Below are 21,034 nucleotides of genomic sequence, written 5' to 3'. Positions count from 1 at the left end.
GTCTTTTATTAATGTCGTCATGATCAATTGACTTTTGTCCAAGAGAATGGTGAGCACCTTTGAGTGCCCTCCCTCCCCCCAAGAATGGACTTGGTAGTCCTTCCAAGGCCCTGGGGGGAGGGAGAGAATATGCATTTAAAGAGAATTTGTTTGATCCATCTTGAAAAGATTTTTTTTAACTCATGTTTACAAACACATTGTGCTTGAATTCTTAATGAAAGGGCTCTTCCAAACACCTTTTTTCTGATGATTTGAAATTTGCCTTCAGTTTTCAAGCTTAGCTAATGATTTAAATCAAGCCTTTGATACCTAAAGTTTGTTGGTTGAAGTAAAAGGCTTAATCTAATAAAATAATAAAGCATTTCTTTCTGAAATAAAGTATGGTCACTATCATAAATATTGCTATCAGCCTTTATTCACATTCCATTTCTGAATTTAATAATTACTTTAAAAATCCTTTTCTCCAAATCTCATCCAGTAATGCTGTAAGCTTTTGCTAGTTTAAGGGGTGCGTGCTTTTCAAGGCAGCGGCAAAGCACGCCTGTGTGTCCTCCCGCCTCACTAAGCCTGCTGCGTGTCTTTTGCAGCCATGAAGGAGGACAGACGCTTGGAGGAGCACACAGCCATGGCGGCTGCAGCACCCAAGAAAATGGCTCCTCCAGGGTCTTCGGTGGGCAGCCGACAGCCTTCGTCCAGGAATCTAGTACCAAAGAAGCCACCTCATTTTGCAAACATGGCGGCAGCCAAATCAGCTATCAAAAAGTCGCCCTCAGGCTTCAAGGGTACCATACCCAAGAGGCCGTGGCTCCCGGCCGCCCCCTCCAGCGGTGTTTCCGCTGCCAAGCAGGCAGGGCTGGCGCCTGTCACTACCACAGCAGCTTCTAAAAAGTTGCCGGGCTCTGCTGCTTTGGTGGGAGCCATCAGGAAGCCGGTGGCAAGCTCTGCTCCCTTGGCCTCTACAGCCCCAGGACGCCTGGGGACCTCAAGCCCTGCCCCATCACAGCCAAATTCGCAAATTCGGCAAAATATAAGACGCTCCCTGAAGGAGATTTTGTGGAAAAGGTGAGCTGTTTACTTGATTTGCTTATTAAAGTTTTCCACTTAAAGTGTGGTCATCCTGGACTGCCCCACCATGTAAGCGGTGTGATGTGTGCAGGTGCAGTGGTTTACCAAGTTCTGTTTGGATTCCGTATAGAGTCAGTGACAGTGACGACTTAATCATGACAGAAAACGAGGTCGGCAAGATCGCCCTCCACATCGAGAAGGAGATGTTCAACTTGTTCCGAGTTACAGACAATCGCTACAAGAGTAAATATCGCAGCATCATGTTCAACCTCAAGGATCCCAAAAACCAGGTGTGTGTCGATTGCTCAGAGGTACGACATTCCTGTCACGGAGGTGAACTTGCAGCTAGTTTCTTTTAGCTGAGCTTCACAATAATGGACCAAATACAGCATTTTGAACATTTATATCCTAGTGAAAGCTAACGGGTATTTTTATCCTCTGCGACACTTGCTGCGGGCCCCATGTTCTTGGTGTGGAGAGTGTTTATCCTTCCCTTCCGTCTCTTAACTGGCATCCTGGGGGTCTCTGGCTCCCTGAAGTCCACTTTTATTTCACCAGATTAGTCTCTTCTAAGCGTGGCTGTAAAATTACATTGCTCTCATTTCATGGGCTCCAGAATAAAGTTCAAATTCTTAATCCTAGGAAATGGGTATCTCCGTATTTGGGCTTCAGACAACCTTTTCTGCCTTATCATCATTCCGCATCAGCTGAGCAAGCCTGCTACCTTGGGTTTCCTTAGGTTGATGATAAGTAATAGCAATCCCTGCCGGGCTCACCGCTTGGACAGGTGCTGTTCACACCTGGTGTGTGGGACACTTAGTCCTCACAGCAGCTGTGTGTGGGATCCAGCGGGAGTTAAGGCTGGAAAAGGGGTTAGTTGCTTTCCTAGTGTGGCTTCTGCACAGTGGAGTCACCATCTTCTGGCATCTTCTCCATCAGCCTCTTAAATTTTTACCTCTGTTAAGAAACAGGGTCAAGTACTCTGACTGTCCACCTCGCCATGTTGACCCCCTGGCACTTCCTAGCTTTGTACCTAACACTGCCTTTTTGGGTTGATTCTGTTTTCTCTGAGGAGGGCTTCCTCGCAGGCGGTGCAGGGTAGGCCTTGAGGTCAGCTCTCCAAACTTAGTGCCCATGCTTTTTGGGCTCATTTGCTCTTCAGTGGGGGCCCCCAGGCTGTACTCCGGGCTGCTGGGGAGCTGGATGAGGTCAGGCCCTGCTCCACCCGATCTGAAGCTTCAGGCCTTTGTCCTGCCGTCACAGGCCTCTGGGCAGGGACTTCTCATGCTCTGTTTTTTCCATGTCCTCTCTAGTGTCTTACAAACAGGCACATGAGTGAATGAAACATGTTTGTTTATAGGGACTCTTCCATCGTGTTCTACGTGAAGAAATCTCTTTGGCAAAACTTGTGAGAATGAAGCCGGAAGAACTTGTATCTAAAGAGCTTTCCGTGTGGAAAGAGAGACCGACAAAACCTGTGAGTGCAGAGGGAGGTGGCTGCTTGGCTCTCCAGAAGTGAGTTAGCAGACTGCTGGCCTGAGTGAGTCGCAGAGAAGAAGGCTTAAGGCTTGTGTTTGTCTTTTCCTCTCAGGTGATGGAACCCCGCCCTAAACTGCACAATGAAAGTAAGAAGACTGCTGCAAAGCAGGAGGCGGTTCCCGACATGGAAGACTCGCCACCAGTGTCGGACTCAGACGTAAGCATCGGGCTCCCCATGGTCGCAGAAGCAGCTAGACTGAGCCCATTCCAAGTATTTTTAGGTGCCTGCGCTTATCACAATATGTGTGGTTGCATTATTTCTCAAGAACTTATATGCAGTGGCCTTTTTTTTTTTTTTGAGGGCAATTAGCCCTGACCCAGCATCTGCCGCGAATCCTCCTCTTTTTGCTGAGGAAGACTGCCCCTGAGCTAACATCTGTGCCCATCTTCCTCTACTTTATATGCGGGACACCTGCCACAGCATGGCCTGACAAGCAGTGCATAGGTCCGCATCCTGGATCCGAACCAGCAAACCCCGGGACGCTGAAGTGGAACATGCGAACTTAACCGCTGCACCACCGGGCCAGCCCCTCAGTGGTCCTTTTTTCCCCTCAGTGTTTCTTAATCACATGAGCTGTTTTTTCATACGTGCTGTGAATTTGGAGGTGGATTGGGAAAGAAATGACCTACTCTGTTGTTTCTTTTCCTTTTAGGAACAGCAAGAGTTAGTGCGAGCCGCCCCTGAGAAAAGCACAGCGCCCCTTCTCGACGTCTTCAGCAGTATGTTGAAGGACACAACGAGCCAGCACCGGGCACATCTGTTTGATCTGAACTGTAAAATTTGTACAGGTGAGCATAGTTTGGGGAGGAAACTTCAGAGATGAGACTTAACTAGCTTTTGTTTAAAGTCATTCATACTTCTAATGGCAATTGTATTTGGCCCAAGTTTAAGAAATTAGAAGGCTTGGGTGGTTTTCTGAAGTTGTTGAAGTTAGCTGTACCTTTACAGGGTTGATTTCTTTATTCTTGCAAGAAATTGTCTATTTGTGGGCAAGCTGTGCCCTTGAATGTCTCGACTCTCTCACGAAGGCCTTCCTTAAATTTTTCAGGTCAGGTTCCATCATCAGAAGACGAACCAGCTCCGAAAAAACAAAAGTTGTCGGCTTCTGCTAAGAAGGAAGAGTCAAAATCCAAGTGTGACGCTTCTCCCTCCGACCTGGTTCTCAGCTCAGCTGATGAAGTGATGCCAGACACTCTGCCTGAAAATGCCTCTGAGCCCGACCTGGAGAGTGCGTCTCATGCACACCTGGAGAGAAAGTATTGCCCTGTGCCTCCAGGAGATGGCCACCCTGAGCCCTCCACCCTGGAAGGCCACTCCTCCTGCCCAGCCTCCAGTGGGGGTGGGGTGCTCACCACGGTCACTGTGTCCGGTCGAGACCCCAGGACTGCACCAAGCGGGTCGTGCACAGTCGCAGTCCCCACAGCAGCCCACCTGGACAGCACCCACCCGGTGGAACCTCGACAAGACGTCCTGAAGCCTGCGGCAACCTCTGTGACGGTGCCCAAGTCCATACTAGCCAAGCCGTCCTCGTCCCCCGAGCCCAGATACCTCCTGTCGGTCCCACCCTCACCAGGCATCAGGTGCGGCTTCCACATGTGGTCTGAAGGAGCCCAGCACCTCTCCTTTCCTTTAGATTAACAGAAGGAGTAGTCATGAGTGATGGAATGGTGCAGCTCCAAAATCTATCCAGAACTACGACTTTACTCTATAATATTTTATAGGGCGTTTTCTAAAGGCCCAGTTTTAGGATGCCTAATTATCATTTTACAAGTACAAATCTTGAAACTGAAATTTACATTTATACTCATCTGCCTCGTTCCTATTCAGTTTATTTTTCTTTGACCGGAATGTCTGTCTATATCATTATGATTAAAGAAGTTAACTTGGAAAAATAAGCTACCAAAATTGGCAGGAATTCACTTTTGCTTTTATAAATATATAGAATCTTCAAACTTTGGAAATTCTTTGTGCAGAGAGATTTACTTATTTTCTATGGTTTTGTTTTACAGCATCTCAGAGTCACGTTCCCCTCCAGAAGGAGATACAACCCTCTTTTTGTCTCGACTCAGCACCATTTGGAAAGGATTTATTAACATGCAGAGTGTAGCGAAATTTGTCACTAAGGCATATCCTGTCTCTGGATGTTTTGATTATCTCAGTGAGGTTAGAACCGAGAGAATGTGGTGTGTCTGTGTGTGTGCACGCGCATGTCTTTCACAGGAGTGCTCATCACATGCTGGAGTCAGATGTCTGACAGTCTTCCCGTTGAGCGTCTGGATGTGTAAGCATCTCTGACGGCAAAATAGAGATTGCTGCGATGAGTCAGCGGGTGAAGCAGTTTGGACAGTGGCGGAAATTTGAATGAGAAATCGGGCATTCCAGCTTTTATAAAAAAGCTGATTCATTCCCCCCCCCCTGTTCAGCTGGGGCATTCACCCGGAGTGTGCATGCACCCAGCCATGGGTGTGGAGTGACACACACGATAGTTCCTGTAGCTTTCAAAGTTAATGAAAGCAGCACTAGCAAAGAGTAGTGAGTTGGGCATTTCTGACCAGCATTTGAGTTATTACTGTGCGTATGTGTTCATGAAAGGGAACGTAAACGTGTTTTCAAACGTAATTCTGTTTGGAGAAGGTTTTTGTCCTGCCCTCCTTGGGTTTGCTACTCATAACCCTTGTTGTGAGGGGACCCAGCAGCACACAACGTTGTTACTACCGTTTTCTTTGGAGTAGTTATGGTTTTCCTGAATCTCGAGTAGTTGGTGCTTTGAAATTACTATGTCAGTTTTTGTGAATGCTACGGTTTTACCAGTCATTTATGCAAGGTGCGTTTTGTTTAGGACCTGCCGGACACGATTCACATCGGTGGAAGGATTGCACCCAGGACAGTCTGGGATTACGTCGGCAAACTCAAGTCTTCCGTGTCTAAGGTACCTGCTCCCAGTCTCGTCTCTGCTCCTGTGGAAGAAGGTGTTTGTTTAAACACAGCTCTTTCTTTCACTTCTCATCTTGATGAGTTAATACTAGAAATGTCAGCCTGTAGTTAGATATTTCCAGGTGCATGTTTAAGTTATGGCTGGATAACTGGGAGAGTGTGTCTGGGTAATGCCGTGATGCAAGTTTTGTTCCTATTTTAATAATATATATGCAGTTCAGTGTTCGTAAGAAGTGTAGACACCTTGTTTCCTTAGTGTTTTGTGATTGAAGTAGGGGTGGGACCGGGAGCTGGTCTGGCTGGGGTGTGTGGCCTGGGCTCTTGCCGGGCTCGGTCTCTTTGAACCCTGAGGTGGAGCTGCGCTGTGTTTGGAGGCACTGTGCCCCTTGGGAAGGGGCTTTAAGTCTTTATTGGGCTCACAGAAGGGTGTGGACCTCTTGTCTGGGTTAGCCCTTCCGTTTCTGGCTTTGGTAGCTCAGACAGCCAGTTGATTGTGACTGCAGTTGTCACAGGTAGTGAAAGCTTACTCTGTACCAGACACAGCACTAAGCTAGCATTGCACGTGGGTCACCTTGTCGGGACGAGGGCTCCGTGAGATGGGCACTGTTTTGAGGACACTGGGGCTGTGAGTAGAGAAGTATTAAAGAGTCCTTCTGAAACCAAGATCCGAATCCAGCAATCTGATACTTGAGCCTGATTCTCTTTCCCACGTCATTGATTTAACATGTTGGACCGTAAGACTGTGAAAATCAGAATCAGAGAATTGCTCGTTTCTCTCATTTCAGATTGCATTTGTGGTTTAAATACAAAATGACAGCAGATGCCTTCTAGAGTAGCCGCAGGTCAATGCTCTCTGTCCTGGTTTCTGTTGTAGGAGCTGTGTCTGATCCGCTTTCACCCCGCAACAGAGGAAGAGGAGGTGGCCTATATCTCTCTCTACTCCTATTTTAGCAGCCGTGGCCGCTTCGGCGTTGTAGCTAATAACAGCAGGCACGTCAAGGACCTCTATCTGATCCCACTGAGTGCGAAGGACCCCGTTCCATCCAAACTCTTGCCCTTTGAGGGACCAGGTAAGCGCCCACTTACTGGGTGGTACTGAGGTACGTCTGATCCCACACATCCCCTTCCCACCAACGCTGAGTCCTGCTGAGTTTGTCACAGGCACATCTGCCGCTTGGCCAACTTGTGACTTCTAGGACCAGGAATTAGCAGTCTGGATGAAGCAACATTTAGCTATAGAACTCAGCTTCTGGGATATTGGAGGGTGACACTAGGAGTACCCTTATCATTGACATAAATTATCTTAGAAAAGTTTTATGAAGAGAGAAAAACCCAGCGTCCAACCAGCTTGTCACGGCCTCAGGTCAGTGGAATGTTCAAATGCCCAGGAACCCAGAGAAGAGCTGGAAGAAAAGGTAATACTGCCTATTGGCTTGTCGCTCACAGTCTTCACTCAGATGGGATTTTTATTCTTAATCCTCAGCTCAGGAATGAACAAAGATTAGTCAGAGGCTTCTTTCCTCTAACAGGGATTAATTTCTAGGAACTACAAAAGATAGTGTAAAATAGAAAAATATTTCTAGAAATAATTGCTTTCAGATCTACTGTTCAAATTTTATTAAGTTCTTTTATCTTTAGCAAACTGCTTTGTGTTTCCTCCTTCCTAGGAAGTGCTGCTTTTAAAGGATTACCTAAAATTAACCTAAAGAGAGAGTTCAGACTTGTCCAGGGTTTGAGGGGGATTGCGAGGGCAGTGGTCTGTGAGGGCCCTGCCCTTTCTTAGCCCCAGAGAAGAAGCTGATGTGACTTAAGTTACGCAGTTGGCAAAAGGTGCCTAGATGGAAGCCCCTCCTTGGCCATGCAGTCCCCACAGGATTGATCCTACCTGAAAGCTGTGGTGTCCAAGTGTGCTGAATGCTGAAGTGCCTTATTGTTCTAGAGGCAGTGGCTGAACGCCCTGAGCCGTCGCTGTGCTGCCTAGACCCTGACACCTACGTGTCCTTGGCTCCCGGCACCAGCCTTGGCAAATGCTCCTGCCACAGCCATGTGCTGACCCCCCACCACACCTAAACCAGCTAGGATCCTATAGGGCTTCTGCTCTCCCTGGCCCTGCTTAGGGCTAGAGCCCACCACCCACAAGCACGCTCTCACGTCCTGACTGGTGCACGTTTTTAGTACTTGAGGTGGGCTCAGCTTGTGCCAGTTTTTAGAATTGCACCCACAAAGGTATTGGTTGATGTCAATAATTGCAGGGTTAAATATATACTGGCTTGATACACTAAATTATCTTAATACCAGATACATTTGAAAAGCCAAGTACTTCAGGGTATCATCTCACATCCCTTGGGGTGAGGAAAGACCACCTGATGGGTGGCAGAAAGAGTCTCAGAGGTTCTTGGTGAGCAGCTGTGTGAAGCACATGGGCCAGCTCCCTGAACGACCGTGGAGGGAGACACGTCTTGTGTTCCTGAGGTGAAGATGAAGAAGCTGACTTCTCAGGTGCCCTTGAAGAACCTCCAGTCAGTCACACGTGTAGAAGCTTGTGAGCAGGATCTAGTGTAAGCACATGATTCCCACTAACACAGACATCTTCCTCTCAGTGCTAAAGCACTTTTTGATAACAGAAACGCAAGTTAGAAAATTCTGAGCCGCCTCTTTTAAACAGAATTAAAGCACTAGTTCATCCTTCTTTGAGCTCCTCTTGCCACTCCGTCTGCAAACTCAGCAGTGTGAGCTTCCCTGAGACCATCCCAGTTGGCATCTTGGCAGAGGAGCAGGGTCATAAGGTGTGTTGAACGGGCCCTGGGGTACCATGACAGGCCCTGCTGTGACAAGGATGGAAGGAGTTTAGGTTCACGATTAGGCAGGGACTGGTTCCCTGCATTGGACAGGCGGGGTCAGTCAAGGGAAGCCACCAGAGGAGACCCTTCATTGGAGCCGCAGCGGGAGTTGGGTCACGTGGGTACAGTCCTGGGTGACAGCTCAAGTGGCAGGAGGAGAGGAGAGGGCTGGTCTGGGCAGGGGTGCTTGCCTCATCTGCTAAGTCTGATGGGCGCTGACCACTCAGACACACTTGGTGACCACGGAGTGGACCTCACACTCATCCACCCACATTCCTGAGGCTCTGACGCTGCCCGAAGGGGACACCCAAAAGACCCACAGATTTTCATCCACAGAAAAGAACAAAAGTGTTTTGTTAAAATAGTAGAAAGGGTTTTAGAAATGTAGTAACGAATGAAATTTTGCCAGTAAGCTTTTAAAGATTTTTTTTAAAATTTAAGATCTTCTTCTAAATCTAAGCCTGTTTAATTAGTGTATTATCTTTTCTATCCTCCTGATACCATTGCTTGACATTAATATCTATGTATGTTTTATATACTCCACGTGAGCCAACAAACTTGATCCCAGGCAGGTTAATCCACCTACCCTGCCTCAAGTACTCATCGTGAGGCTTGGCGTTCTCTAGTTACAGATGCTTGTGTGTCCTGGTTTCATGGTGTGTGTGTGGAAGGCTGGGCGTGTGTCCTGGTTTTGTGATGTGTGTGTCGCTTGTGTATGTCACGTGTGTGTGCATGTGTTTGGAAGGCTGGGCATGGAAATGGTTTTCCCGTCTTGGTGGTGGTCCTTGTCCTCATGGAGTTAGTCTCTGCACAGCATCCTTCAAAGGCACAGACCCAATCTGAGGGTGGCAATGGTGTCCCTCAGCAGAGCAGCCAGCAGGACATGGCCAGTGCCCCACAGCCTGACAGGAGCGTCCATGGCTCCCACCGCAGTCCTGCAGGAGGGAGCATTTACCCCTGTTCTCCAAGGGAGTGACCTGCACTGCCCACTGCCGTCCCTCACCCGAGGTCACACATCCAGTAAGTGGCCAAGCCAGGGTTTGCACCTGGTCCTGTCTCCATTCCAACACCTTGCTCTCTGTCCCAAGGCCTTTTTGCCCGTCAGTTCTCTGTGCGGTGCACAAAGCACAGGCCTTGGGTGGGACATGGAGCTCCAGCTTTGGGGAGCTGCCAGTCTGTGTAAAGGGACTGATACGTGAGCAGATGGAGTCCTCTCCTGTGAGAGGGTATGTAGGAGGTTCTGTTGGAGGTCGAGCGGTTGTTACAGGCTAGAGTGACCATCTCGTACACGTAATCTCAGCTTGAAATCCATTTCATACCTATAGAAAATTACAGGTGTCCCTCAGCTTCTGACCTTAGGAACCAGGAGATTTTGATGACATAGTGTTCTCCTCCAGTTCTTGCTGTTCACACTTGAGAAGCAAGTGTGCTTAGACCACGTCCTCACCCGGTCAAGCCTGCAGTGGCCTGCCCCTGGGTCAGTGCCCTGTTGTTATCTCAGCTATGCTCTATCAACAGTAAACAGGGGAAATGGTTTCCACACACTGGGTTCCCACACAGCATTCAGAACATGTCCAGAGTGGGCTGTTTCTCGGGACGTTTTAGTCCTTGCATATTTTTATCATTTGTGCACAGAAATGCCAGGTTATCTTGTTCTGTCACACAGTGGCATTTTTTAATAACTTGGCAGCGTTATTTCAGAGGACAGCTGGAAAGCCTGAGTCTCGAGTCCAGCTGACCGTCTTTTCCACTTTGGATGTTAGCCCAGCTCGATGCTGCTTACACGGATGGGGCTTCACCGCTGGGGACTCGGGCTCAGATGGTCTACACGTCTTGGGGCCTTATTCATGGAAGGAAGACCAGTCAGACTGGACACTCATCTTCTGTGCTTCCCTGTGTGACCCCAACGGCACTGGACCTAGGCCCGGGCACCCGTCACTCCCGAGTCAGTCAGTAGGGCTCGGGTTTTCCGTTCAGAAGGCCTGTGGAGTGACAGTGGGTTTCTAAGACAGGCACAGAATACGCAGAGGGCAGGAATTCTACCTTCTTAGGGGTTCTGATGGAGAGGGCCGTTTCTCAGAAAGTCTCTGAACTTTCACAGTTCAAATGGAAAGTCATCCATAGTCGTCTTTCGGTATTCACTTTAACTGCTTTCTAAATTAGCTGAAAAATTCTGTGACTTGAAATATTGTCAGGTAAGCATTTCTTCAATTTTCATGTACATATGTATCAATAGCTGTGCGTAGATATTGTAATCAAAGTCGCATATAGTATCGAATGGAATGTACTGCTCTTCTTCAACATCAATAAAAATATTTCATGGAAACTGGTCATTGTTTGTTTGAATTTGAACCGTTTGGTAGCTCTTGGTACCTATCACAGATCCAGTGAGATGGAGGACGAAAGTCTCCACCTTTGCTTTTCACGAGCCAACGTGACATACCTCTGGGAGTGCAGCCCAGCTGAGGGCGTGCAGGCTGGCACTGCTCTGGGGGCACCTGGATGAAGATGGACAACGCTCTCCTTTTACCTGAAACACGCGCTGGCGCCGGCTTCGCACAGGTCTTAGGGATTCAAAGTTGGAAAGAGGGAGAGTTGTGTGTGTCTGTGTGTGAGTGGGTGTGTGTGGTGGAGGGGGAGGACACTCTTTCCCCTGTGTTTGCCAAGGTTCTTTCTAGCCAAGTCATACTTAAGCACTACTGCCTGTTAACTCCCGCACAGTTTCTGTTCCAGCAGGTGTGAAAATTTTGGCGGACTCAGACCATAAGAGGGTCTGAGGGTTTTGATTTTAAATAATAACGGAGCATACCAGATAGATTTAGGGGTAGAAGCATCATTTTAATAATTTTAGAGTTAAGGAGTCAGCTTTCAGATGGCTTATTTATTAGAACTAAACTTTGTCCTGCAATATGCCAAGTTTGAGGTGCATCAGGGAGGCCCCAGAGGACTGCTTCCCGGCCACTTCACTGCCCTCACATCTCTGTTGCTGACACACCTGGATATACGGATCCTGACTTTGGTCTTGTCTCAGGAAACCAATTGGCACACATCTTTTCAGATGTCCCCTTGTCCCTGGGTTTGTCCACTTTTTCTCTATGGGTGGTCTCATTCTAACCACTGGGGCTGAGGCTAGACCCTTCTACTGTGAGAACTCAGAGGATGCCTGCATGCAGCTAGAAAGGCTTGTTCTCTTCCACACGATGCATTCTGAAGACAGACATTGGCTCTCGTGTTTTGGAGGCAGGGCAGACCAGTAGTGCCACCACCCTTCTTAGTCTGATGGACACTCCTTGTGTGGAAGTGGAAGGTGGCACATTTAGCTGCAGCTGGCATTTCCATATCCCACCTGTCTAGTTGCTTGTTTTCATCTGCTTTATGAGTTATAAACCTCACAACAACCCGCAGAAGGGAGGTGGGTAAGTAGGCATGCCTCCTTCTAATAATGGAAAAAAGCGATTTTGCAAAACCAGAGAAGCATCCCTGTGCCTAGGCTGGAGCCAGCATGGTCACTGCTGCTGCACCTTCTTAGGGCACCCGGTCCTCTCCCCAGGGTAAGGCTCCCAAGTGGGTGAGCCTGGAGAGCCCCAGGCCAGGAGTGGGAGCCTGGGAAGGAAAGATGGCCCTCTGCTGCTCCCCAGATGTGAATACCTCATCATCTCCTGTCAGTGGTCGCCTTGTGAGACATCCACCTTACGCGGTGCAGAGCAGGATCCAATTTGGGGTGTATTCTCATCTCAGGAGAGATTGCTTCCAAGGCCCAAGATAGATCAGTGTGAATTTTATTGTTTCTTCCATGAATATAAGTTCTTTCCAAGATGCTAGTTACATTTCAAATGTTCATGCAACCATAACAAGAACATATAAATCAGATGATAAGGTTTGACTGCTTCAAGATAGGGGTACACATTTTGAGACAGCCCAATTTAAATTTAAAATCTTGGAGATTAGTGGGGAAATTTAGAACTAACTGAGCTGGCTCTGGAGCTTGATTGGACACTTAGGAGTGTGTTCAGGTGAGGTGGGCGAGAATTGAAGCATTTAAAAATACCAGCTGCTTAATTAGATGCCAGTCTCCTGACAGCTTGCTGTTTTCAAAACAGACGTAAAGATTAAGTAATTTAAGCATGACCTTACCTGTGATGAGTATGACAACAAAGGTTAAAATCTGAAGGCTCTTGCCAAGGCTGGGATATACTGACGATTTCCTTTGGTAAGCACATTAAGCCATTGAAAGTGTTCATTGGAGTGGTGCACATCACAAGACCAGAGACCATGTTTTCCCGGGTCTGCCATGACGATTTACCCCTCACACACACGGTGTAGTGACCTGAAGCTTGGTTCGTGCCACAAGGTGTAGTGTTGGCACTTTAGAAGTGGAGCTTTTCCTTATGGGGTGGTATAGTCCCTCTGCATTGAGGACAAGACGTGGGTCCTGGCTGCTCGAGTGGGCTTCTCCATGCTATGGCCCCCCAGCCCTGGCTCACACCCACCACGTGGCAAGCACATTCTTTTCCTCTGCTCCTGGTGTCAGGCGCTCAGGGAGAGGGAGGCTCAGAGCTGTCCCCCAGCTTCAGCTGTGGCTGTGTGCGCCGAGAGTGCTCAGCACGGAAACCTGTTCTGCAAGCTCTGGGACCACTGTCGACATACATTTGGTCCAGAAAGGCTGTAAGAGCCAATTCATCATACCCCAAAACTGGATTTGAATAGGTTATAAAGTACTCAGTAAATAGCTATTATAGTGAAGGAAGTACTGTTTTAAGTTAGAATATCCTTAATTCATGTTAATTAGAAAGTGAACCTGATAGATTACCCTTCACATCTGCTGAGCAGAGTCAGCTGGGTGGGATACTTAGTGTAGCCTGCCTAACTGTCCCGTCTCTGTTCCCTCCTCTCCCTGATACACAGCTGCGTATCACAAGGGCAGGGAGAGGATGTTGGAAGGCATTTCTCTAAGGAAGGTGGTGGTGAGGGCCTGGGATGGCTGTCTTCACTGGGCATCTCAGCTCTTGCCTACCAGCCTGTGAAGGACACAGTTGGGAGGGAGGGTAGCAATCCCTGTCGCCCGAGTGTGTGCTGGCTCACCCTAACTCAGTGCGTGCCTGGTCCTCCTCAGGGGCGGCTGGGATGTCCACCACCCTTGTGTGTCAGCCTGTTGACCCGTCTCCACTGGAATTTAGGAAGATTAACAGATGTTTTAGAATTAAATAATGATGTCCAAAAACAGCTTATTTGAAGTGACTTGTAATCATCTTTAAAATCACAAAAAGAATAGGAAAAGTACTGATTTTCTTTTTTAGGAAGTAAAAGAATCATGCGGCTTGAATATGTTTACCATAGTAATGTTAAAAATATCTATAAATTGAATTTGCTTAATTTTAAATACCTCCTGCTATTGAGACAAAGTTTGTATATCATTTCTCCCTAAATTGCTGTTTTGTGACTTAGATTTTTTGCTTCCCTTTGGTATTCTGAATTTATTATGAGTGTGGGGGTGGGGGTCATTACTGAAGTGTTAGCATCCCTGATATCTTGTGCCACAGTGTAGCATGTTTGGAATAATCCTTTTGTAGTAAATCATTGCTTTTAAGAGCTCTGCTGTGCCCTGAGCTCCCAGGGTGTCTTCCACTGGGTCTGCTCTCTGCCGCCAGTTTTCTGATCACCTCTGCGCTTTATTTAAGCGCCAGGTCCCGTGTTTACAAAGACTTGAGCATTAGGTAGCTCCTGATAAGTTAATGCTCATTGAAGCTTTTTCTAAACTTAAAAGAACATTATTTTAGCCATTTCAGTCAGCTTCGTTTTTTTCATTAATTGTGATTTTGTCACCAATCACTTGTGAATGTACCTAATGGTGTGTGCTGTATTGATCACTATAATTGAGTTATAGAATTGATTTCTAATTGAACTTTTAATATTAGTATATTTGGCTTAATTTATGTATTGCAACTCCTAAGTTAAGGACAGAAAGGTTGTGCCTCCTGATGTGTATGTAGCAAGAGGCGAATAGAGAGCGCAGCTGGAGATGTTGCTTAAAAAGCATCCTGGTCCACACGCCTCCGTTCCTGTGGGCTAGTGACATTAAGCATTCACATAAGGCCTTCCCCACCTCCTCCCACACTCCTGCTTTAGCATCGTATGTAATTTTTAAATCTGTAACATAAATGCCGGCAATTGGGATGAATTTACTTGTGAACTGAGCCCTTGGTTCTGTGGTTTGGGACTCGGGTTAGCTGCTCCTGTCAGAAGGCCCATGTCGGGCTGGGTGGGCCTTTTACAATAAGCTCTTCAAACATTTGGTTTTATTTTGCCTCAGAATTTCTTCCTTCTACCTATTAAAACATTCCCCACTACCACACTTAATAAAGTTTAACTCTGAAGGACAAAAGCTGAATTTAGATTCTAAAATTTGCACAAATACTTTGTTTTTCAGGTCTTGAGTCACCACGTCCAAACATAATCCTTGGGTTAGTAATCTGTCAAAAAATAAAACGTCCTTCAAATGCTGGAGAATTAGACAAGACAGAGGAGAAGCGGACCAGACTGCAGGCACAGGAAGAAATGGATGTTTCAGCCTATCCCAAAATGCCTCCAGCACCGCCGTCTGAGAAGAAGCCCCCCAAGTATCAGCTCTGCCCTGGGGAGACCGCTGTCAGCACCACACCCCCGGGCTCACCTCCACCCCCGCCCCCACTGCCAGAACCACCAGTTGCACCAACTTCATCATCGGTGTTAAAAATACTGTCATCCCTCAAACCAGGAGCCACGAACACTGTCACGGTGTCACCCGCACCAGCGACGGTTACAGCAGCCGCTTCCTCTGTCACTTCCTCTGCTCCGAAAACAGCTTCGCCCCTAGAACATATCCTGCAGACTCTCTTTGGAAAGAAGAAATCATTTGACCCTCCCACCAAAGAGCCTGTGGAGCCCGCCTCAGCCTCCCACCACGACTCCAGGGCCAAGGCTGAGGGCGGGCTGCCGGCAGCGCCTTTACTAGATCCAATCGTCCAGCAGTTTGGTCAGTTCTCAAAGGAGAAAGCTCTGGAGGAAGAGGAAGATGACAGACCGTATGACCCTGAAGAGGAGTATGGACCTGAGCGAGCCTTTGACACTCAGGCCAGCCAGCGAGGAAGACGCCATGACGGGGAAAGGGCCCCTGAGGCCGCCGAGCGGGAGGAGGTGGCATACGACCCGGAGGACGAGACGATCTTAGAAGAAGCCAAAGTGACGATTGACGACCTGCCCAATAGAATGTGTGCAGACGTGAAAGGCAGCTCAACAGAGAGGCCTGCTGAGTATGCTGCCGACGTCTCAACTCCCTCCTTGGTTGAGCAACAAAAAATGATAGAAGAGCTCAATAAACAGATCGAGGAGCAGAAGAGACAAGTCGAAGAGCAAGAAGAAGCTCTTCGACAGCAAAGGGCCGCCGTCGGGGTCTCCATGGCTCACTTCTCCGTGTCAGACGCGCTGATGTCGCCGCCTCCAAAGTCCTCGCTGCCCAAGGCCGAGCTGTTCCCGCAGGAGCCGCAGGCTACAGGCAAGTCAGCTGTGCTCCCTGCCACCAGTCAGGGAGCGGGCCCAGGCTCTGACCCAAGACAGAGTCGCGACCCCCGGCAGGCCCGGCGATTAGCTGCCGAGAGCAGCGAGAGTGAGCCGGGCTCAAAGCCCCCAGCCAGCAGTGCACGCAGCGCCCCACCAATGAGAGACGCGCCCGGAGGGCCCGCTGCCGGCCAGGGTCCTGTGCCGGCTCAGGAAGAAAAGGAGTCGGCTGCTCCGCTGTGGCCTCCAGGTGAAGAGGCTCCCCTCCTGACCAAGCAGGACGGCCCCCAGCGTGAGTCCTCAGAAAGCCCAGGCCAGCAGCCCGTGGAGAGCACTCACCCCACGGCAGGTGGGGAGGGCATGTCCAGACCTGCCCGGAAGGTGCTGCTGCCCACGCCCCCGAGCACCTCCTTCCAGCCTAACCTCCCTGTGCAGAACGAGGGGCAGAATTTTAGTTCTCCTGGAGGAAGGGATCCTTTCTCAAGTGCAGTATTTACATCTCAGCAAAAATCCCTTGGTTCGTCCCCGTATGAGGATCCAAGAAATGCTCAGTTTCCTGAAAAAAGTGACCATCTGGCAGTTGAAACTGAAGGAGACAGAGAGCCACAGTCCAGACCTGGCGATGGGACCACCACATTCCCCACACCTGGGCAGAAAGGGGGGGCCCCTCTGCCCCAGTTTCAGGGCCAGCGTGAGCCCACACCACGCACTTTTGGAATGTCAGGGCTTCATGGCCCAAATTTCCCAGGACCAAGGGGACCAGTCCCTCCGTTTTCAGAAGAGAATATCATTTCCAACAGCGATGGGCCACGAGGGCCACCGCCAGCCAGAGTCGGGGCCCAGAAGGGGCCTATTCCTTCCCTCTTCTCAGGGCCACATGGGCCACCTCCCTACGGGGACAGCAGGGGGCCCTCCCCCTCTCACCTTGGTGGGCCCAGAGGAGCAGCACCACCCCAATTCGAAGAACGCAAGGATCCCCATGGGGAAAAAAGGGAATTCCAAGATGCCCCGTACAATGAGATGGCTGGCCCTCCTGCGCAGTTTGAAGGACCAGAACAAGCCCAGTTCATGGGAAATAGAGGCCCAGCACCTTTCCAATTTGGAGGCCAAAGAAGGCCTCTGCTGTCTCAGTTTAAAGGACCCCGGGGAGGACCTCCTCCCTCTCAGTTTGGAAGTCAGAGAGGACCACCCCCTGGCCATTTTGTTGGCCCAAGGGGGCCACATCCTAGTCAGTTTGAAACTGCCCGGGGTCCTCATCCCAATCAGTTTGAAGGACCCAGAGGCCAAGCACCGAATTTCATGCCAGGGCCCAGGGGGATTCAGCCTCAGCAGTTTGAGGAACAAAGGGTCAATTCACCACCGAGATTTGCAAACCAAAGGGCGCCAGCACCCCTTCAGTTTAGTGGACCAAGGGGCTCTGCGCCTTTTCCTGAAAAAAATGACCCTGCACCCTCCCGCTTCCACTTCCAGGGCCAGTCTGCACAGGGGATGAAGCCTGCTCCCCGGCCCCTGCTGGAGCTCCCGAGCCACCCGCCACAGCACAGGAAGGACAGGTGGGACGAGGCCGGCCCACCCTCCTCCCTGCCCTCTGGTGGGCCTGGGCAGGGCCCCGAGGCTGATGCTCAGTGGGCGTCCTCTGACTTCCGAGAGGGCAAAGGCCTCGAATACAGAAACCAGACTTTTGAAGGGAGGCAGAGGGAGCGATTTGAAGCTGGGCCCAAAGACAAACCGCTGGATGAGCCTGAAGCTCAGCTGCCAGAGACTCGGCAGGGCCGGGCCTTCGAAGACCGCCGGCGGGAGCGGGAGCATGGGAAGCCCTGGGACCGAGAGCGCAGCCGGAACTGGAGCCGGGAACGCGAGTGGGAGAGGGGCCGCGAGTGGGACAGACACCGAGACAAGGACTGTGGCCGGGAGCGGAGTGCCAACAGGGACCGGGAGCGGGAGTCTGATCGCAGCCGGGAGCGCAGCAGGAACCGGGACCGGGAGCGGGACCGGAGACGGGACCGGGAGCGCGAGCGGTCTCGCAGCAGAGACCGGGACCGCGAAAAGGCCCGTGAGCGTGAGCGGGGCCGAGACCGCAAGGACCGCAGCAAAAGCAAGGAGAGCACTCGGGACCTGAAGGCCGAGGCCCCGCGGGCCGACCCCGCCGCCCAGACCTAGGCCGGTGAGGGGGCTGCGACAGGGGCCTGGGCTCCCTCGTCCTTGCCTGTGTGTCGCAGCAGGCAGCAGCCTCTGTAAAAGCCACGCTCATAAAATGTGTTCAACAAATCGTCTTTGAAATAGCTATAAACTTAGATGCAGAATAGAATATTCTGGACTTCAAAAATTACTGTAGTTTTGTGTATAATGGTTTCTTACAAAATTTCACATCTTTACAATTCTGATGCTTTTTTAAAAAAACTAAGAACTCATTTAATGTTTCCATTTAAAATTACTAAAATGGGAAAGTATCTACAAAAGCATATTGCTTTTTCAGATTATAGAGTTATCTTTTCCAATAACTTGACTAGTGTAAATTTTAGGGGAATTTCAGTGGAGCTCAGAGCCATATCTTTGCTGACGTCTCCTGTCTTTCTGTGCTCCAAAAGCTGTTGGTCCAGGTCTGACAGGCTCTCCCAGAGGGCAGTGTGCTGTGGCTGTGGGAGAACCATGTCAGCTCGTCCCTGGAATGGTGAGAAACACAAAACTTACAAATGCTTTTTTCTTTTGCCATAAATTTGAATGACAAATTTCATCCAGGAAACAAAACACATTTCTTAGTTTTGTTCCGTTTTTATTATCACCTCATACATTTTTTTCAAAAACATGATTAAAAGCAACATCTGCTAGAGTAGAAATTGTTGCATTTTAAATAACAATTTATTGAAAGAAGTTCAAATTTTACCAGCCTAAAGAAAGTGAGGAAATAAACCAATTAAGTGTACTTTAAAAGGCGGGGGTGGGTTTCTTTGATCTGAATATCAGGACCGTGTTCTTGGAGCTCCACCATCTCAGCACTTCTTCCTGTGTCCCGGGAAAGCGCACAGCTCCAGACCGTTCTATGTGTCAGGTGGTAAATTTTAAAGTTTGTCATTGAAAATGGAACAATATTTGTATAAAGTGAGATGAAAAATAGTGATATTAGTTCAAGAACTACAAACTAGAAAGCTTTTCACTGTGAAATGCAGTGCACTGCTTCTTGTCATGTATTTTTCAAGTACTTCTGAAGTGTGAAATAGAGAAAACCTTGCTAATTTATTTGACTGTACAAATACACTTTGATAATTTTTTTATATTTTCATAAACTTACTTTTACAGATGTAAAATTAGAGAATTTCATTTGTTGTTTGGAGTCTATTATTCCATCGTACATCACTACAGATTTTTCACTTCCTAGCACAAATGTTTAAGTTATGAAACGAGAACGTAGCAATTTGGGATGATCGGTTTATAAAGCCAGTGTCAGTAGGGTAAATTACATTAAGGTGGTGGCAAGTCCCAACATTTAATATGATGTGAAGGTTTTTTACATGTAAAACAAATTTTTCTAATTTAAATACACAAATGTAAAAATCAAGTGTGTTTCTTTAGTTTTACTTGATAGAAATTTCTGTAAATTGTATTTTATATTGCAAAGTATATCACTGTACATTAAAACGTGGAACTTCATAGGTTTTGTTACTTGAAGTAGAATAAACATCTACGGAAGGTTGTCTGCCTCGTGTCCTCACTGACCTCTTCTATGTTGGAAAGTTGGAGCTGGACAGCGATGCCTCAGCTACCCACTTCTTGCCAGTGGACATGGCATAAGCAGGGGGTGCCATCTGGCCCACAGACCCCTCCCTCAGCTGGGGATGAACCCGAGGTGGGTGGTGCACCTGCTTTAGGGGACGGTGTCAGTCACTGCCCCGTGCGGGTCTCCACGTCCTTCCCTTCACACAGCAGATGTTTCTGTTGCCTGCCCCGTGCAGCCGACCTCCTTGGGTTAGGTGACCCATACCCTACAGCTCTGTGTGCAGGTCTGGGACTGTCAGAGCAGGAAGCCTGAGGCCACCACACAAAGAACCAAGAAGTGTGTGGTTAGAGGATGCCAAGTGGTGGGTGCATGGGGGTGGGCGGGCATGGGGTGGGGGAAGGCCTCATCAGGAGATAACCCCGAAGTTCCAGCTGCTGACTCGTTTAAAGGAGCATCTGGCTGCCCAGCAGGCTGGTTAGGGAGCATGTGGTAAGGTGGGGTTGGTGGCATGGGTGCCGAGGGTGGGGGTTGGCGGTGGCCAAGCCAGCGGGCAGACACAGAGCTTTTGGGTTGAGGGGAGCAGCTTCTCCCGGACCTATGCCTGGCCACTTGAGAAGACAGGGTGAGCCTTGCCCCTGAACTCCAGCTTGTCAGTGGCTATGTGTGACTGACCTCAACCTGGGGAACCTCGTGCTGGAATTTAGCTTCTCAACAAGCACGTGCTTTCACGACTCCACTATGAGCAGAAACACAGAGAAAACGCTCCTCGGGCAGGACAGGCTTGACTCTTGTTGGGTCAGTTCAACACGAACTGACTGGTTTCCGGCCGAGTGTACAGCAAACCAGGGAAGAGCTCCTGAACCCAAGTGCAACAAAGCAGGGATCCACAAGGGGACCCCAGGGTGGGGCCGCCCTATGCAGACTACTGTCATCTCAGAAACGCGCCAGCTGAGCATGCACATGACCCACAAAGGCCCACAGAAGCGGGCCGCCTGTTTGTGTGTGGGTAACCCCAAGGGCTAGCCCTGACCTTGTGGAAGCCGCTCTACAGAGAGCTCCTGGTAGCTGAGGGTCCACCAGACAGTAAACCCCAAGTTTGGCAGGACGTATGCTAAGGAGCACTGGGCATGGCACCTGGCTCCAAAGTGCGTGAGCCCTTCTTGCCTGCAGACTGCTGTCAGAGCAGTTTCTGCAAAACATAGGCGAAGTATGCCCCCATTGAAAACCCTCCGGCCTCCATGTGCTCTGCGAGTGTCTAGTTTCATTCGCATTCACCCTGAAGTCTGTTCTTTCCATGCTTCACGAAACCCTCCTGCAGCACCAGGCAGCTCTGTCCTCATCCTGCCCCACCCCCATCACCCCTATCGCCCCTGTCACCCCCGGCTTTCTTCCAGAACCAAGGCTGAC

At 49.3% G+C, this 21,034-nt stretch overlaps 1 protein-coding gene across 15 annotated transcripts in view; it reads left to right on the top strand.

Moving 5' to 3' along the window:
• The window catches only part of DIDO1 (death inducer-obliterator 1), a 57,641-nt gene extending 38,035 nt beyond the window's left edge, over window positions 1-19,606 (top strand). For 11 of the 15 annotated variants that reach the window (XM_070588605.1, XM_070588603.1, XM_070588597.1 and 8 more), the window contains 10 exons: window positions 588-1,062; window positions 1,196-1,355; window positions 2,426-2,542; window positions 2,657-2,761; window positions 3,258-3,393; window positions 3,654-4,185; window positions 4,615-4,768; window positions 5,445-5,534; window positions 6,414-6,609; window positions 14,807-19,606. In XM_070588605.1, coding sequence (XP_070444706.1) covers window positions 588-1,062; window positions 1,196-1,355; window positions 2,426-2,542; window positions 2,657-2,761; window positions 3,258-3,393; window positions 3,654-4,185; window positions 4,615-4,768; window positions 5,445-5,534; window positions 6,414-6,609; window positions 14,807-18,072 — 5,231 coding nt within the window. In that variant the 3' untranslated portion in view covers window positions 18,073-19,606. Of the gene's footprint in view, window positions 1-587; window positions 1,063-1,195; window positions 1,356-2,425; window positions 2,543-2,656; window positions 2,762-3,257; window positions 3,394-3,653; window positions 4,186-4,614; window positions 4,769-5,444; window positions 5,535-6,413; window positions 9,400-10,069; window positions 10,706-14,806 lie in introns of those variants that run through there. The other 4 variants (XR_011530890.1, XR_011530889.1, XR_011530891.1 and 1 more) reach the window with 2 other exon arrangements.
• The last annotated feature ends 1,428 nt before the right edge of the window (window positions 19,607-21,034 follow it).

Source organism: Equus przewalskii, chromosome 21, assembly GCF_037783145.1.
Source record: "Equus przewalskii isolate Varuska chromosome 21, EquPr2, whole genome shotgun sequence".
Lineage (NCBI taxonomy): Eukaryota > Metazoa > Chordata > Mammalia > Perissodactyla > Equidae > Equus > Equus przewalskii.
Note: the sequence above shows the minus strand (reverse complement) of the source record. Positions and strands in the feature narration are given on the sequence as shown.